The 19768-nt window shown below is 41.7% G+C and overlaps 1 protein-coding gene across 1 annotated transcript; it reads right to left on the bottom strand.

Annotated features, from left to right (window-relative positions):
- Positions 1–27: 27 nt before the first annotated feature.
- TDG (thymine DNA glycosylase) lies at positions 28–18660 on the bottom strand. Its single transcript, XM_038756377.1, has 10 exons — positions 18505–18660; positions 12847–12989; positions 10475–10722; positions 9385–9454; positions 6402–6537; positions 6181–6263; positions 6006–6100; positions 4471–4642; positions 2265–2390; positions 28–1760 (listed from the first exon to the last, which is right to left on the bottom strand). The coding sequence occupies exons 1-10, from the start codon at positions 18525–18527 to the stop codon at positions 1621–1623; spliced, it is 1236 nt and encodes a 411-aa protein (XP_038612305.1). The 5' UTR covers positions 18528–18660; the 3' UTR covers positions 28–1620.
- Positions 18661–19768: the final 1108 nt, after the last annotated feature.

The following is a 19768-nucleotide window of genomic DNA, read 5'->3' as shown; positions in this document are numbered from 1 at the left end:
TTAGGTATTCAATTCTTAAAATTTTTATTGTCAAAACTGGCAGACTTTCAAAAGAATTTAAAATATTTACCATTGAGATTTGATGAATAAAAGCCATCCTGTCAAGGATAGGCATGTCAACGCTTTAATGAAATGCCACACTTAATTTCCAAAACCTTCAATCCAGTAGGTGCTGCTGTCAAGATTCGAAGGGATTTTCCTCCTTCCAACCCCTCCCCCGCACAACTCTTGTGTAGCTACAACAGTTGTGTACAATAGCAATATCTAGTTACATGCTATACATAGTTCTTGTGAAAAAATAATTGAACTGCTACCTGTCCCTGATGCAAGACCCTCAGAGGGCCTGCAGGAAAATATCCATGTAAACAGTGATACATGATACAGTACAACAATTTAAATTACATAATTGACTTTCACATAACTTGACCTTCTTATGGCTAAAAAAGCAATTGCTACTACACCCCACAGCAACAATGCATGATTAATTTACAATATGTATCTATCTCTCTATTTTAAAGAAAGGATTAAGCCACATGATTTCATAGAAAAGAACTGTAAACCATTGTAAATTTTAACTCTGAAGTGGCAGAGTGCTACCAGGCTACATGAGACACCTGAATATTTTGGCAGGTTTAGGATTTAAACCTGAGTTCCCAGAGCAATAATGGGTCATTGCTAGAATGGAGAAAATTACGTTATATGACGAGGTGCATAACTGAAAGATCCTCTTTCGAGGGAACCTCAAACCACAAAATGCACAATAGCTAGTGCCAAATGATATTACCTATGGCAAAAAAAAGAGAAAAATACTGGAATAGTAAATTTGACCAGAAATTTTTCATTCTGTCGGACACCTTCTGTATGCACTTTTCAAGTATGAAAGGCACCTACTTGAAAAAGGTTTTCAAAACATTCATTGTTTTGATCATCTTATTGTTTTGACTGAAAGCCATACTTTGAGTTCTTATCACTTTCCTTCTTTTTCCACAATGTGGAAAGGAACAAAAAAATGAGAGTGGGGTTAGGCACAAGCACGGACTTCAATTCCCTCCCAATCTCACCTGTGCCACGCAGATCAAAATTTGCCATCTGATAAACTGTTGAACAAGTTCTTTAAAAAGGAGACTATAAATATTCTTCAGAGCCAACTGTGCTCCCATAAGTTTAGGCTAGAATTCTGTCAGCAGAACAGGGGGAATCTTGATAAGCAAATACGTTTGCTTTCCCTTCACCTTAAAGGGGACATTTGCCATTTCTATATGCATGAGACTTCAAAAAGTATAAATAGACCATTCATTGCATTATATTAAAAGTAACTCCCCAAAGAAATCCATTTCTTCATAAATGAAAATGCAGTTTGTCGGAAACTGTTGATGGTGAAAGTTAAATATAAAAACTCATACAAAAAGTCTACTTTTGTTTCTAAAACCTGATCTTCTTTTAAAACTACCTAGTTCGAAAGGGTAATTCTACCACAGGATAGGTTCGGTCTATGATAAAATAACTAGGAGGTGAGATGGTGTAAAATACTATTAAAAAGCTTCAGTTAACAAACCGAGGTTCCCTTCTTGATAACTGCACTAAAACTGCAGCATGTGAGTACAGTTGGGAAGACCACCCTTATGCACAGCTTCCTTCTGGTTCTTGCGTCCCGCAGTTGTTAAACTCAGGAATCTGGTCTGTGAACGGCTGTGTCATCCAATGCCCGTTTGGAATGTCCCCAAAAGCTGATCCTCCATTAATCTCTGGATTGCTCGTGGCTGGGAAAATAAAAGTTCCACTATGAATTTCCTAGAGTCACCGATAATAATGATATGGTACAGGGTAGGGTAGCATTATTACTCTGTCAACGACTTTGACTTATTTTAGAAACCAAATCCTCAGGTTATGAAAAATCAGTCGTCTTCTGAATAAGGGGGAATATTATGGGGCTTACTTTGTCTTTAGTGTTGACAGACGGCATCTCTGACTATTAAAATGCTTCCCCCTGCCATCCAATTACAAATAAAATTAAACTCATTCCCTCTACCACTATTATCTTCCTGGTGAAATGATCATTTTCTTCCATTTTGGTGATAACGCAGGGATACTGGTTTTGGAAACGGCAGTTAGTACATACTGTTGTCTCTAGACTGTAAGCTCGGGTTGGGCAGGGAACGTATATACCAACTCTGTTGTGTTGTACTCTCCCAACTGCTCTGCATATGGTAAGCATTCAATAAATACCATTGATGATGATACTTGGTGAACTGAAATACAATTACCTATCCCATTGGAAGAGAAATTGTATGGCTCGTTATCACATGATCTTTCAGCATAAGCTCCTCCATAAGCTGCTTCATAACCTGGATCATATTTTTCTTCCTTAACAGCCATCTTGTTTGCATCCTCTGTAGGAAAAAAAAAAATCATTAAAATGGACTATTCTTAAGCGCTAAACTCAAATATATCATATCTTTTATATCAATGGAATCAAAGATAACAAGTCATCTGTTTATTTTATTTTGTTAGTATGTTTGGTTTTGTTCTCTGTCTCCCCCTTTTAGACTGTGAGCCCACTGTTGGGTAGGGACTGTCTCTATATGTTGCCAATTTGTACTTCCCAAGCGCTTAGTACAGTGCTCTGCACACAGTAAGCGCTCAATAAACACGATTGATGATGATGATGATCTGTTAACATTTTGAAACATCTAAACAAATTGCCAGAGTTATTCTTGGATTGTTTACCATAAAGTAGTAGTATATCTTCGGATTACCTAGTTTTGATGTTAACTGTACAAAATTTCAAAGCAAAAAAAGGTGAAATGTTTAGTCTATGTGCTACTTTACACAGCTGTTACAATGCTTCTTTGATCCCAAGCTGTCCATGTTTACCAAATATATGTATTTTATGAGGCCTATGGCTGTAAATTAGCCTCCCAGCCTATCCATTTTCTTAATAAGGTACCAGCAAAAATTCCCAGATTCTGTTCCTCCATGTGCACTCTGCCCTCAGGTGCACTTTAACCTTTAAGACACTCTGTCCCTGCTGGAGCTCAGCTAACGTGGATTCCCCTCTCCCTGTGGTTTCCCTCTTCCGCCTCGATCTTGTCTTCCCCAGGTCTGTGAGTGGAGAAGAGGACACCAGAGGGAGATGGGCTTAGTGAGGATGCCAGGGAAAGGTGCTTTCTAGGATGGGATGGGAGAATGGAGAAAGCATGGAGCGACTTTAAGGGAGAAGAATCTGCCAGCAGAGGACATCCACAACCTCTTCTACTGCAGCTCCCGCATGCTGTTTCAGACTAATTACAAAAGGTGGCTGCTGCCTTGACTTTGTGGAAATAGGAACCAGGGTGAGTGTCAGTGGGAAGAAAAATAGACAGATCCCCTCAGGTTCCGGCCAAAGGTGAAATGGGATCCAGAGTCCCCCTTTCTCTGTGGCAGTTCCAGTCACTAGCTCAGAGAGGAGTCTCCCCCCTCCAAGCCAGAGACTGTGGCTATAACATAACAACACAGCAAATGTCATTACTGGGTTAGATGAACAGGCCAGCCAGTCCAGAAGTCTGTCTCCCCAAGTGGGAACAGAGGTTTGGTTGGCACCATATAGCAGACTGGAGGCACCGTGGTGGAGTGGGAAGAGCCCTAGTCTGTAAGCCAGAGGACTTGGGTCTGAGTCCAAGCTTTGCCACTGGCCTGCTGTACGAGCTTGGGCAAGTCACTTAATCTTCTCTGTACCTCGGTTTACTCATCTGTAAAATGGGGCCAATTCCACCTGCCTTTCTCCCTATCTCGCGGTAACAAATTATTGTGAGGACACAAGTGAGATAAGTAACATGAGCGCGCTTTGGAAATGAAAGTTTCATTTAAAAAAAAATCAAGGTAGAGTAGCTCCCTCCTTGATATCTAGCCTAACAACCCCATACCTTTTGCTCTACATCCCCAACTTTTTTCCCTAGCCACTCATTTTGGGACACTTGTGCCAAAATTTAGCCATGGCCCTCTTGACCTTGTTGAAATATTTTCAGTCTGCGCAACTTTCTGAAGTGACAAATTCCAAACGATTACTGCCAGCTGGGCAAAAGAAACGAGGATGTGCATATAGCTATAATTCTGTTTTTTCTGACATTTTCAACACCCGTCTACATGTTTTGTTGTCTGTCTCCCCCTTCTAGACTTTGAGCCCGCTGCTGGGTAGGGACCATCTCTATATGTTGCCGACTTATACTTCCCAAGTGCTTAGTACAGTGGTCTGCACACAGTAAGCGCTCAATAAATACAACTGAATGAATGAAATGAGGAGCAAGCTGGGTCCTTTTATGGACCCTGCTGGGGATTATGACAGGAGTTCTCTCAAAGCCCTCCAAAATCCCTTTCAGGCCTTGTTTGACCCAGTGCTTAAATATTCCACACCAGGCAAAGACAGAAAGTAATCCCACTCCAATTTGAAAAGGTATCTATATATAGGGGAAAACAAAGACAGAAGAAACATACCTCGGGCAAGCTGCAAATTAAATGTATACTGCACCTCCTGAATCTCTGTGTTTGGTACAACACCTTTCAACTGATCCCTTAAATCTTTCAGTTTAATGTAATAATGAACCTTATCTTGTGCACGAGGAAATTGAGCACATCTTGCACTGGATGATGGCATAACATAGCAGACCTTTACATGAAAGCGGATTAAAAGATGAAAGCGTTAGGGAACAGTACATAGTGAAGTCTTACTTTAAATAACTTTAGGAAATGAGATTCTACAATCTCCCTATATGCTGTTCACTTTCAGTGCTAGGAAGTCCCCATGCCAATATGTTGGACAACATATTGTGAATCCTTCCCATCAGTACGTTTTTCATTCAAGAAGCTTACTAAATGGCATTCTAATTGCCCAAGTGAGTTTGTGTACCTTCAGAAATACAGCTTACTAACGGATATGCTTGGGAAAATCTGGCAGAATAAGAATTTGGGTAGCTTCTGAATTTATGACTATCACAGATCCAACAACTACTGTGAGTCCTTTATAGGACACAGACTGTTTCTGACCTGATTATCTTGCTTATACCCCAGCATTTAATACAGTGCTTGGCATAAAGAAAGTGCTTCAAAATACCACAATTACGATATTAGGTTTAAAACGATATTGGGTTTAAAAAAAATTGAAAGGAAAGAAGCATATTCAGTCATTTAAACCTGGCAATAGAATATGATATATATCCTCCTGTTGAGCTGACATGGCATTGTATTCTGACTTACCGAGAGGATACACAATACTTTTCATTAGATTTTTTATTTTAAGGGACTGTTCACTGATCAGTGTCTTGGCTCACCTCATTCAACATTACATTCCTAACTGCATCTTATTGTATCAGGAGAGATGCTATGAAACACCTAAATGAATTCTGAATCCCTTTCTCTTTTCCAAGTAATTATGAAGTATCAAAGGGCTGAATGGTTGTTTTACATTCTATTGCTTGCATTTCATTCTGAATGATTGGCTATTTCCCCATTAGCGTGTACGCTCTTCTGGGAGCAGCGAATGTATCTCTTGCTTACTATGAACTTCCCAAAGGCTTAGTACACTGCATACGAGTGCTATACAACCACTAATTTCCAAGACGGAAAATGTAATTGTCAAAAACAAAAAAAACAAAAAAACAGAGTTTCATCAAGTCAGCCATGAACTTCCACATTAGCTTCCCTCAGATTAACCACAAGCCAAAGGTTTAGGACGTGGACTCTGACACTAGTTTGAGAGTCTCTTGGCATTTCAATTACTTGACATTTAATGATTGGATTCTTAATTATTCAACAATGTCCTGGTCCCCATGATTATTCCACTTGATCATCTCTTACTTGAAGACACAACTAAACTATCCCCGACAGACTTTACTTATGAAAAAAGAAATATTTCAAAGTCTTCCTCCACTCGATCTTGATCCTCATTTTAAATTATTTTATGTATGGGAAAGATTCTATTTCCATTAAAACACAGGAAGAATGTGCCTACAACAATAGCTTTAGGAACTTACAGTTTCTGTGTCTGGGATCTTATGTGGTTGGATTCCAAATTCCAATTTCTTAACCTTCACTCCAAAAACTTCTTTACTAAAAATTTCATAAATACCTAAAATGAAACAGACACAGTGATGATGCCTAGGATTATAAAAAAGAAAAAGATGATAAAATTCAAAAGCCAGATCTCACATTTTCCATTAAAAGCAGCTATTCGAGGTTGGTATTTCTGCAATTTCTGCACCAGAATATGTCCTCCTTCTCGAAACTCCTTGCTAAAATGAGAAACACAATACAATGAGGTTCAACAATTTGTGCCGGTTGTTATCTGCTCTGAGAAGATGGCTCCTGCCCACAAGGAGCTTCTGTTCCAAGGTAGGACCCCGATATAAGGATGCAAATGACCGTCCTACCTAGAGAGGTCCTTGCTGCCCGGGGTTGTCCTTTCCACCATGTTTGTAAACCCAATGCCATACTTTCCTGGTAAAGTATGGTCGTCCGTATGATTCAACTGGACCTCACTCAGCCCTGACATAAAGAGACACTTCCCTATGAACAAGACAAAAATCTGAGGTTTATTTTTATACAAGGTGAAAGGCTTAAAGGCTTGATCCCACTTTCCAATAGTCCCTCCGGAAAAAAAAAAATAAAAAGGCTCAGATCACTGGGCTCACATCTGAACAATTTAACACCATAATGACCGGGGATTTGCAAAAGAAAAAAAAAATGTGACACTAAGGTTGCCCACTGTGTCCTTCAGCTGCTAAGTCTCGCTCTTATGGGTACCTCCCTTTCTCCTCACCAGTTCCTTTGACTTGACAAGACTCTCTGCCCCTAGGGCAATGAAGCAGAGGGGATCCACAATGCTTGCCAGATCCTGTCTTGGGGTGGAAAAGGGGAAAAGGTGGAGAGAAAGGGTCATGAGGGAAAAAGCCCATCAATAATGCCTTGTCTGGGTCCCGCGCTACTCTTGAGCAGACTCTGGGCAGGCGACCCAAGTCCTACAGAAATTCTAACTGCCCGGTAAATCCTATAATCAAACTCCTAGTCTCAGTACCATTTTATGAAAATGCTGCAAGTACATACATTTTCAAAAACATGTAGCAATAGGGACAATAGGAAACGTACTGGAAAGGATGAAAACTCATTCCCTTATTCACTGTTGACAATATTTTAAAATGTAGCTTTTGTTCACTACAAATCCTTAGAAACATGACTGGAGTGTTGCAGATCTGCATTGGAGTGCCTACTGAATAGTATATTCTCTTTTTCATAAAAAACAGGTGAGATTATATAGGATGGTTCTTAAAAGAATTAAATTCCTGCAGACAGAATGCCACACGATAGCTTTAGTGAATGGAATTTTTTATGTAAAAACAATAAATTTGAAACAGCCATCATATGCTATTTTAAAAGAAATATCATTTCATGCCCAAATTCATCATGACAAGGCTATTGAATCATGAAACGTTTTGCCTAGAGGGGCACTGGGTTTTGCAGGAGAGGTTCTTTGGTAGCCTACAACAGCCTGGTCTGGGGTGGGCCACTTCTGGTGTCCACTGAATTCAACAGGTTGGTCCACTCATCGTTCTCTGGCTCTCCTAGGTGCTCTGGGAACAATTAGAGGGTTGACAGGGAGCAGGGGACCATCATGAATGATGGTAAATTGGGATCTGGACAGCCCAAATGCCTCTCCAGCTAGCATGGAGGTCGTGGCCTTACTCAGCTCAGTGGTCAACTCTCTCCCCAGCCGCTGGGGAGTGGGGAAAAGGGTCTTAGTACAGTGCTCTGCACACAGTAAGCGCTCAATAAATACGATTGAATGGATGAATGTTCCCTGACCACCAGGGTGAAACTGAGTCCATTAGCTTGCTGGGCTACAAGGTGTGGGGCTGAGGCTTTGAATTCTCTACTTTCCACTACGCTGCGTGCCAGATTAACTTTGAAGATCCACTCCTGGAAGCTCAGGAAGTGGACTGAGCCTGGCTGGCTTCTTCCCCTTGATCCTGGAATGGGCCTTAAAATGCTCTTAAACCTGCTGACTGAAGGAAAGCTTGTCCCATGCCCTCCCAATTCCTTCCTAGACAATAGAATGGGATCAATTTTGGGACTGATTGAAATTTGGGCCACCATGCTAGCATGCGCAAGTACAAACACACACACTCTCTCTCCCCACCCCCCGCACCCGCCACGGGGATATACAAATATGTTTTCAAAAATACCCAGAGAGAAAGCCCAGGCCCAGGAACACACTGGCATAAACAGACATTCAAAAACCTATTCTCATTTAACAGCATTGGCTGAGCTCCTACCATGTGCAGGATACTACACGAGTGCTCAGGAAGCATACTGATACAAATGAAAGACCTGGTCCCAGTCCTCAAGCACCTCATAATTTAATGCCCGGATGACAATCAGACATGCATTGCTAATTACACAGTAGATAAGGGCGAAGGCATAAATGCAAATGATAACACAAACAACAGATCTATACGTGAGGGCTAACATACACCACACACACCTTCTTCTTGCCCTTCCACTCCTAAGTAGGGACAGACTCACAGACAGCAAGAAGGAGACTAGCCCTCCAAGAAGTGTTGAGAAAGAAGTGAAGAGGCTATAGATGAAGCATCCACATCTCATCATTTTAGCAGAAAATAGGAATTGCTGTACAGCATCTCAACCTACATAAAGTTCAGCTCATTACTATTACAACACAGTAGCTGTGGGCATCAATGAGTGGCATAAACACTAGCCTGAGTATTAGAGGAACAGAATTTTACTCCTGACCTCAACGCTGACTGGTTCTAGAGCTAAGACTGTTGCTTAGATTTTCTGTTTATCAGTTTTCCTTAAAACTAGAACCTGAGGGTACTACCATCCATCCCTACACACCTCACAGAGATGATGTGATGACAGAATAAGCCACACTTTGAATTTGACAAAAAAGTTCAAGTTCAAGGTGTTCTTATTACTGATGCTACAAGGATTTTTTAAGGAAGGCAAATGCAACAAAAAGCCCAATTTTCACTTTACAATTAATGAAGTTTGAGGGGAGACAGAAGAAAACCAAAGGATCATCAACATACTATAATTTGCTCTAAATACTTTATAATTGCTTTTATTAAATCTTGCTTTTTGGGCAGCATAAATACACAGTAATATTTAATTTTATAGGGCAGGAGTAATAATATAGCCTAAGATTCCATTAAAGGAAGTCAGTTACTGGGGTTCTTTATCATTTATTTTTCATTGCCTGGGCAGGTTGCTTTCTACTGGACAATAAATTTAACGGATTAGGAACTATTAAAACACAGAAAGAAAGAAAAAGACAGGAAATTAATTTAAAGAGCTTTTAAGAATAGCAGCAAAATATCAATAATAAGCAAAACTTACAAAAATGATTTCCTGGTCCAGGGTAATGATGCCCTTTGTAGGCTGCCATTAATCCTGGGTTTATACCAATCTGCAGAATAAAATATTGGTAAAGTTCAGGGTTACAAAGCACTGTGGAGGGATACAACTGGGGGGTGAAGGAAATCACCCACCCAGAAAGGAAATATACTCAAGTAGCAACTACTGTAATTTTCATTCACTGCATAGTCTCAATTTGAAGAACAAATTCCTATTCTGACTTTTACCTCTCACCCCAACAAGTCCTCATTCTCTGCTTCTCCCCCTCTCTGTGATTAATGTTTCCCCAACTAGATTGTAAGTTCCTTGAGGACAGGGGTCATGTCTACAACTCTACTGAATTGTTCTCTCCTTAGTGCTCCGCACACAGCCCTAAATAAATATTATTGATTGATCCCTACGGCAATTTCATATCCTGGATACTTTACAAAAGACAAAAGACAAAAAACTGTAATCCACGTTATTGTAGATCAGGGGAAAAAATATCCTAACTCTGGGATACAGTAGTGAATGAAAAGGCGCTATGGTGTGATGATGGTTTAAGAAGCAGATCTAGAATCCAAGCTTGTCATTTCACAGGCGTTACTACAGAATTTATTCAATATGATCATCAAATTACAGTGCAGAAAATGAAGAAGCCAGTGAGCTGCGATTCGAATGTTTACTGGTGACTCACCTTCCTCTGCCCTTCCTTTCTGACGTAATTACTTGCAGGGCCTCATTCCCCAAACGTATGACATGAAAGACACAGGTGGGGAGGGAGGCAAAAAGGGAGCACAGATTAGGGCCAGAAAGAGAAAAGGGGGCGATGACAGAGAGAAGTGAATTCACTAGCAGGAAGAATGACGACAAATGTCGGATGATGTGTTCGCATAGCCCACGGGCAGTGAAACCAAGTGATATCCCCAAACGGGTCAAGTATTTCAGGGCAGCTGTTCCGAAGGTCACCCAACAACTATTGAAAAAGTGTGCAACTGTTGAATTCAAATAGTTGTAGTTTCTGTTCACCCTTTTAGATTCTGAAGCATTACATTGGAAGGAGCCTAAATCATGGCCGAAGTGACACACTTACAATTACAATGTCCAGATTGAAGGTCAAGATATCAGGTAGAGTCTTGGTCAAAAGTTCAGCTTCCGAGACGCCATTGAAGCGATTCATTTTCCGTTTCACTACAAAACTGTCTGTAATTTTTTCCTGTTTGCCTTTGCCTTTTGATTTTGTCGACTTGGCTGCCTTCTTTGGTTCAGCAGGTTTTTTGGGTTCAGCTGGCTTTTTGGGCTCAGCTGATTTGGGTTTTCTTTTTCTTCCCTTTGCAGCTCCTGAAACAGAGCATTTGTTTACATTCCTCACGCTGAGCTCTACTAATATATCAATTTTAATGCCTAACAAATCAGCTTAATTTTAACTTGTTACCCAAAAACAGACCCATAAAACCCAAAACTGTGACCTAGCCTTCAAGCAAGTTCCTTATAAGGTAGACTAGTTGCACGGCAAACTGGTTAATGAAAGACCAATAAATCTAGAAAAGATTTGTGTTGGAATGCAAAAGTACTATGCCAAAATATAACATATTCCTCTAATAATGCCCCAGACAACTACGTAGATAATTGCATACATTAATTTCTTGATAAGAAAAAATACCAACAAACCTTATATTTTTGCCCAGAAAGTTATTTCCGGAGAAAACAAGGAAGACTTTATATCCCCAAAGGCTGAGGAAATCTTCCCTGAAGCAAAGGAAGTCATTTTTTGAGGTGCTCGGCCCTCGATTGATTTGTTTCAGTCAAAATAATTTTTGCTATATTTATTGAGCACCTACTGTATGCAGAACAATACATCAAGCACTTGGAGGACTACAGGAGGCTAACATCATGATCTCTAGACTGTAAGCTCGTCTCTAGACAATAAGCTTGTTGTGGACAGGAATCGTGTTTGACAACTCTTTTGACTGTATGCTCAAGTGCCTAATAGAGTGCTCAGCAGACAGTAAGAGCTCAAATACCACTGATTTATTGATCACTATCCCCAAGAAGATTACAATCCAGTATGTGATAGACCCAAAATTAGTTAGGAGGAAAAAGACATCTAACTCGTCATGTCACAGGAATGCAAAGATGGATAATGAACAGGTTCTTAAACAATCATATGGGATAGCTGCAAATATATAAATGCTTGAGGGCTCATTGAGAGAATATGATCTGGGAAGAAGAATGAGTTGGAGGAAGAACAAGAGGAAGAGGAGGAGGGATTTTAGGGTTTTAAGGTGGGACATCCTGAAGGGGGAAGAAATTCCAGGCAGGCGGGAGGGTGGGAGTAAGGGGCTCGATGTAGGAAAAATCGGAGGGAAGGACAGCGAGGTTTGTTTGGGAGGAGCTTAGTGTAGGTTTTGTGGGTGGAGAGGGCAGAGAGAGGCTCCGGCACTTGTCTTCTGTGTGACCTTGGTCAAGTTATTTCACTTCTCTGTGCCTCAGTTCCCTCATCTGTAAAATAGGGATTAAGTCTATGAGCCCCATGTGGGGCAGAGACTGTGTCTGACTTGATTTGCTTGCATCCACCCCAGCACTTAGTACAGTGCCTAGCACATAGTAAGTGTTTAACAAGGTACTAAGGGGATATAAACAGGTTGAGAATTATAGGATTTGGAAGTATCAAAGGTAAATTTCATTTTTAAAAAGAGTATTCAAGATAACCAATGCTAACCACTAAAGGATGCTGACCAAACTTTTATCTAAGCGATCCAACTACTAAGCCTTGGGGGCTGATACTTTTTTAATATACTTACACACATAAGTGCCAACATTTCATTTTGAGTGTGGGGAAGAAGGGAGGCCTCAAGGAGCTGATACCCTTGAAAGCCACCATATTGGGTCTCCTCAGGCCTGGAAACTCTCAAGTCTGATCAGATACCTGAGATGGAGACCAGCTCAAAAACCCAATGGGCACTGAACTCCATGGAGTTGGCACCTATGCTTACCCCAAAACCTCGGTTATGGTAGGGTTGCATGTGGGTAAATTGACAAGTACCTCTGAAGATGAGATTAAAATCAATAGGCATGTAAACCCAGATGGAAAGATACAGTGCATAAAAGTAAAGAACATCTTTCATTTACATACTAATTTTTCAGTCTGAGTGCACTTACATTTTCCTCTACAACTGCTTTTACGCATCACCACAAGAACTCAGTAAGTCAAACGGAATATTCAATGAGCCTCCCTTACAAAAAACCCCAAACTGGACTCTTATCTGATTTTGATTTGCTTTCTTTCTGACCACATTCTTTGATAAACACTGGACGAACAAAATGTAGAAGTTGGTCAAAGAAAGGTAAGTTATGAAAATGTAAGAGGGTGAAACAATTTCCTATTGAGGCAAGTTGATTTTTTACATCAATAGGCAGGGTTATTCAAGTGTCACGAGTCCCCAGTTAGCAGAGTCCAACTACCTTGAACAGGTTCCTGGGCAACGGCTGGGACGGGAACTTCTGCGAGCGCCTGCTGTTCATTCAGTACTTCCATGTTAGGAGCCACAGCCATCATTTGGTGGAAGGGAAATGTATAAAATGCTTGAGCTTGCTGAAGAGAATACCTACGGACAAATAACAGTTTCCAAATGGGTCAGAGAAGTAGCCTCATTACAATCAATCAATGGTATTTACTGAGCATTTACTGTGTGCACTGCACCACACTGAGAGCTTGGGAGAGTATAATACAACAGAATTAGTGGAAATGTTCCCTGCCCATAATGAGCTTGGGTCTAGAGGGAGAGACAGATACTAATATAAATAAATAATTTATAACATAGAATTTAAAGATATGTACATAAGCGCTGTCGGGCTGAGGAAGGGGGAAACAGCAAGTATTCAAATGATTAAAATGATTATGTAAAAATAATTAAATAAAATCATTTCAGAATCAAATACTGTATGGTATTTTGAAGTCATATTGAATAACGTGCCAAACTGGCATATAATAAAACACTAACTTGCCTCCAGGCCTATCATTCAAAATATGTGACTCTGCTAGTCTTGAGCCTGCCCACTGACAGGGAATTGACTATTTTTCTGGTACATTTTGATACTGAATCTCCTTGACAAGAAATTCTTTCTTAAGTCTAACCTATCTCATTGCAATCAGAAACTGTTCTACAGATAAAAAGAACTAAACACCTACCAGTCTCCGAGTGTTATATACTCAAAGTCCTTCTATATACCGTATTTATAATAGATAAGGATTATATCAAGTATTACAAGTAATTCTCTCTTTTATGGAAAAAAAGGATTCTTGTACTTGCCCTTAAACAAGGTAGTTATTAAATTGCCTTTTAGCCTTCTTTTCTTCAACCACACACACACACGCCCCCACCCCACTCACCCACCCCTCTACCTGCTGGAAACTATCCTTTGATAAATACTCACTGTCCTTCATTCCCAAAAGGTGATACCACTGATGGTGAAGTTTACCTATGAAAAGCATGGCCATTTTTGCAACCATCAAAACATTTTTGTCACAGCAACTTTTGAACAGTAGGATGATAATGATAGCCTGCATTCCTGGAAGGCACCTAGGCAAATGTTTTCATAAACTACATGAAAACACGAAATTGACAATGAGAAGCTATTTTACTACTTCAAAGGTGGTTGCACTCAGCTTGTGTGGCCCCTTAGTCTGAGGCCTTAGCACACTACCTTAGCATGAAGAACTAAAATGCTAAATGCTAAAATGCTCCCTAAAATGCATTCAGCAGTCTCTATTTTCCAAACCTTAATCATTTTTTTCTTCTCAATCTTTTTCTGATAGAGTCTTGGGCTATAGATGAGGCAGCAAAGACTCAAAAAAATATATGAACAGTTGTCTAATTACCCACTTTATTAAATCAGCTGCTTGGTGTTTGAGCTCTGGGTAGGGCTTCATTGGCTACTTGTGTTTTGAACTGGCCTACAGGCTTGATTTGGGAGAAAAGCTGGTGGAAAAGTGGGCTGGGCTTCAGTCAGGCTAATCCACATTCCCCCAGCAAGCTTGGAAATTGAAGTACTGCCTCCTACATACAAAGAAGTCTGGTTGCAACAGGTAGAACTATATATTGCAGTTACTCCCGGAGACCATGCTCTTCCACAGCTCGCACCTTCCCTTTCCCAGAAGTCAGAGCAGTCTCAGCTGGGACCACCATCATCTTGGTATAAGCCTCTCAGACAGACTTGGTTTCAGTTGGATCCGTCCCAAACCTTCAGCCTCTTCAGGCCTCTGCTTTGTACTGCTACAAAAAAAGACTTTCTATACTTCCTTCATCCTATCCTTCCCTCCCGCTGCAAGAAAAGGAAGAAACTCACCAATAAAACCTGTAATGATGCAGAATTTGTACAAGTTGTATCAACTATGCACTTGGACCTGTGCCCTTGGGGCACTTGATATTTCCCCCACAGCCCTTATGTACATATCTATAAATTATTTACTTATATTAATGTCTGTCTCACCGACTAGACTAAGCTTGATGTGGGCAGGGAATGTGTCTACCACCTCTATTGTATTGTACTCTCCTAAGCGCTTAGTACAGTGCTCTGCACACAGTAAGTGTTCAATAAATACCACCAATTGAAACTAGATACTCATAGTCTATATTCAATCTATATACATTTTTTATACTATGAAGCTAATATCCTAATGAGAAACAACCTTTAAACCCCCTAGAGTAAGGCATCATCCTGCTGGTCAGAATCTATCTTGGGTAGGGAGTCACGTCAGCCTAGTTGAAATGCTGAAAAGCCAAAAAATATAGTTTGAACTGGACGCTATTTCCCTGAGGCAGATGAGCTAATAAACATCTTCGTTGATTCTATTTCCAATATGCTTTTTGGAAGGCTGAGGCTGAGAGAGTAGCTGAGTAAGAACTAGAGTATCTTCCGATCTAGTGCGGATCATCAAAAGCATTGAAGGCGTGTGTGATGAGTAGTTTCCAAGTGAAGGGTGAAGACAGCTCATCATGAGGCATGCTAACTCAGCCGATTTGAAAAGACGTACACCTAATCCTAGAGATGGGAAACGTCTCGTGAAAGTTGACTATTTTGTCAGCAACACCTTGAATAGCTGGAATGCAGTTTCACTGTGCCTCCCCTATTTCACTATACTATAGTTTCTGAATCCTAAACCTGTAGAACAAATACTGTCTAGCTGCAGATGGTATTTTGAACCATTAACCAAGGATCATAAGCAGTTTTAAGAATCTGCTATGCAGTCATCCACTATGCATCTAAATTAGGAAATATATTGCTTATAGGCTTGCAGTCTGGTAGCTGCCTTAAACAGGTGCATGTCTTCAATTTACAGAGAACTGTTTTGGACGGTTTCAACTCCGGTGTGGAATAGAAACCCAGAACTGAAAGGGTTGTCCAGGCTTTTCTTGCCTTTTGGGAGAAATATACCTAACCTAACCTCTTCTTGGATACTTAACGAGTACTTTCTTGCCAAATGACCGAATGGAAGCTTTCTGATTTTGCAAAATTCTCCCCAGAAGGAGGTGTGGCAAACTCTCTCAGTTTTTTAAAATAACCAATTGCTAACCTAAACCCTTTCCAAAATTAAGTCTGTTCCTTTTGATTTTGTTCTCCATGGATACAAAGAAAAACTGTAACTACTTCCTATATAAGACTCCTACATGAACTAGATTTTATTTCATACACGGCAACTCCCAATTTACTAAAAGAACTATTTTCCAAATTTAGTCACCATTTTTGCTGGGTGCTTCGATTCTCAATCGGGTCACTGTATCTCAGGGTTGCACGATATTTACGGAATTAAATCCCTCCTGTTGATAATCCTTGCACAACTTCTTCATGTAATCATTTCAGAGAAGTGTTAGAGGCCTACCTACTCTAATCAATCAATTGTATTTGTTGAGCACTTACTGTATGCTGAGCACTGTACTAAGAGCTTGGGAAAAATACAGTTAGTAGACATGTTCCCTGTCCAAAACGAGTTTTCAGGTCACAGCTTACCCTCTATTCACTCGAAACAATCACCCTTTTATCTCATTTTCAATTTAGGAGAGCCCTACCCAATCCTACCAAGAAATACTTTTGAACACAGAATACCCCATATTACTTGTCCATTCAATATTAAGCGACAGTACAAGAGGATTTGAAATGCCTTAGGAAACATTTATAATAATAATAATAATAATAATAATAATAATAGCATTTATTAAGCAGAGAAGCAGTGTGGCTCAGTGGAAAGAGCCCGGGCTTTGGAGTCAGAGGTCATGGATTCAAATCCCGGCTCTGCCAATTGTCAGCTGTGTGACTTTGGGCAAGACTTTGGGCAAGGGGGGAAAGAAAGGGGGAAAAGGGAGAAAGAAAGGGGGGAAAAGGGGGAAAGAAAGGGGGGAAAAAGGGGGAAAGAAAGGGGGGAAAAGGGGGAAAGAAAGGGGGGAAAAGGGGGAAAGAAAGGGGGGAAAAGGGGGAAAGAAAGGGGGGAAGAAGGGGGGAAGGAAGGGGGGAAGAAAGGGGGGAAAGAAGGGGGAAAAGAAGGGGGAAAAGAGGAGGGAAGGCGGAGGAAAAGGGGGGGAAGGGAGAAAAAGGAGGGGAAAGGGGGAAAATATATGTTTGTATGTATTTACTACTCTATTTATTCTACTTGTACATATCTATTCTATTTACTTTATTTTGTTAATATGTTTTGTTCTCTGTCTCCCCCTTCTAGACTGTGAGCCCACTGCTGGGTGGGGACCGTCTCTCTAGGTTGCCAACTTGTACGTCCCAAGTGCTTAGTACAGTGCTCTGCACACAGTAAGCGCTCAATAAATACGATTGATCGATTGATGTTGGGTAGGGACCGTCTCTAGATGTTGCCAACTTGCACTTCCAAAGCGCTTAGTACAGTGCTCTGCACACAGTAAGCGCTCAATAAATGGAGGGCTGGTGGCACAGAGAAGCAGCATGGCTCAGTGGAAAGAGCCCGGGCTTTGGAGTCAGAGGTCAAGGGTTCAAATCCTGGCTCCGCCACTTGTCAACTGTGTGACTCTGGGCAAGTCACTTCACTTTTCTGTGCCTCAGTTCCCTCATCTGTAAATGGGGATGAGGACTGTGAGCCCCCCATGGGACAACCTGATCACCTTGTATCTCCTCCAGTGCTTAGAACAGTGCTTTGCACATAGTAAGCGCTTAATAAATGCCATTATTATTATTCAACGCTTAGAACAGTGCCCTGCACATAGTAAGCACTTAATAAATTCCATTATTATTATTATTAAATACGATTGATCGATTGATGTTGGGTAGGGACCGTCTATGTTGCCAACTTACCTCCTTCCCTTCCCCACAGCACCTGTATATATGTATATATGGTTGTACATATTTATTACTCTATTTATTTATTCATTTATTTATTTTACTTGTACATTTCTATCCTACTTATTTTATTTTGTTGGTATGTTTGGTGCTGTTCTCTGTCTCCCCCTTTTAGACTGTGAGCCCACTGCTGGGTAGGGACTGTCTCTATGTGATGCCAATTTGTACTTCCCAAGCGCTTAGTACAGTGCTCTGCACATAGTAAGCGCTCAATAAATACGATTGATTGATTGATTGATTCCCAAGCGCTTAGTACAGTGCTCTGCACACAGTAAGCGCTCAATAAATACGATTGATGATGAATAAATACGACTGATCGATTGGAAAAGGAGGGAAAGAAGGGGCCGCGGCCTCTGGGACTCGTGAGGGAAGACGGTCTTGGTGCGGCCCCGAACGGGCCCCACTGAGAGTCTGCGCGCATGCGCGCTCGCTTTCCCTTTGTACCCGAGCGGTTCAAAGCCAGTCGCGCGCATGCGCGCACGCCCCCGCCCCCCAACTGGCCTGCCCTGCCCTCCCCTCGAGTTCTACTTCATTCATTCATTCAATCGTATTTATTGAGCGCTTACTGTGTGCAGAGCACTGGTCTAAGCGCTTGGGAAGTCCAAGTCGGCAACATCTAGAGACGGTCCCTACCCAACAGTGGGCTCGCAGTCTAGAAGGGGGAGACGGAGGACAAAACATTGTAGAAGGAGAGAAGCGAGGTGGGAGGGGGGCAAGGTAAACTGAGTGCTTTAAAGCCAACCGGGGGAAGTTTTAGTTTACCTGCCCGGGTCCTCGGCTTCCATCCGCCGCCGCTGTGGTCGTCGCCGGGGGGCGGCCCTCCCCGACCCGATGCAGCCGCTGATCCCCCCGGCCGAAAGGCTGCTATGGGCATAAGCCGAGGATGCGGGAAACCCACGGCTCCGCTCCACCTAGGCCCCGGCTGCCTTCCAGAGGACCCCCCGGCTTCCGGTTCCCAGCCGCCAATCACGGGGCCGGCGGGGGGTCACGTGACGGAAATCCCCGCTCCTCGTTCCCAGCCGCCAATCACGGGGCAGGTGGGGGTCACGTGACGGAAAGCCCCGCCCCTCGTCCCGTTCTCGTCAGGGAGGGAGGGAGGGAGGGAGGGGCAACCGGCTGTCAAAAGCCGCCGCGTAGGAACATGTCTATTCGCCTAAGGCAAAGATAAGGCATTGTGGGAGCCGAGCCTGCCTGTCAATCAATCAAATTATATTTATTGAGGGAGACGGTCCCTACCCAACAGTGGGCTCACAGTCTAGAAGGGGAAGACAGAGAACAAAACATATTAACAAAATAAAATAAATAGAATAAATATGTACAAGTAAAATAAATAAATATTCAAGTCTTCGGGGCTCTAACACCCATAAATCAGAAGCTCCTAGAATAAACGGGCTGGAAACAGAATCTGTTGTCAATTGGATGGAGTTTCTTTGGGCCTAAGCAGCGTGGTTCAGTGGAAAGAGCCCGGGCTTTGGAGTCAGAGGTTGTGGATTCAAATCCCGGCTACGCCAACTGTCAGCTGTGTGACTTTGGGCAACTCACTTAACTTCTCTGGGCCTCAGTTCCCATCATCTGTAAAATGGGGATGAAGACTGTGAGCCCCCCGTGGGACAACCTGATCACCTTGTAACTCCCCAGCGCTTAGAACAGTGCTTTGCACATAATAAGTGCTTAATAAATGCTATCATTATTATTATTATTATTATTATTATTATTATTATCTGGAATCGGTGTCACCCTAAGTCCTCTTCCCCACTGTGCCCGCTCACCCACCTAGCTCTGCCACTGGCTTGGCGCAACACACCGCAACGGTTTCGTCCAGGCTGCCCGAAAAGCAACACCTGCTGCTGGTACTGTAGGTTCGTTTAAAAATAATGGTTTCTGCCTTGAGTGACTTATTTAAACTGTGCTTTATGTTGTGATACTGCCAATCAGATAATAATAAATAAATAATGATGGCATTTATTAAGCGCTTACCATGTGTAAAGCACTGTTCTAAGCGCTGGGGAGGTTACAAGGTGATTAG

This window comes from Tachyglossus aculeatus, chromosome 14 (genome assembly GCF_015852505.1).
Source record: "Tachyglossus aculeatus isolate mTacAcu1 chromosome 14, mTacAcu1.pri, whole genome shotgun sequence".
NCBI lineage: Eukaryota > Metazoa > Chordata > Mammalia > Monotremata > Tachyglossidae > Tachyglossus > Tachyglossus aculeatus.
The sequence above is the reverse complement of the archived record's forward strand: the minus strand, read 5'-3'. Positions and strand labels throughout refer to the sequence as shown.

Coding starts and splice junctions, on each gene's coding strand:
- TDG (XM_038756377.1), bottom strand. CDS start 18,527: ATGGAAGCCGAGGACCCGGGCAG. Junction 6,538..9,384: donor TGGACCAGGAAATCATTTTT/GTAAGTTTTGCT, acceptor TCTTGTTCATAG/GGAAGTGTCTCTTTATGTCA. Junction 1,761..2,264: donor TTTCTCTTCCAATGGGATAG/GTAATTGTATTT, acceptor TTATTTTCCCAG/CCACGAGCAATCCAGAGATT.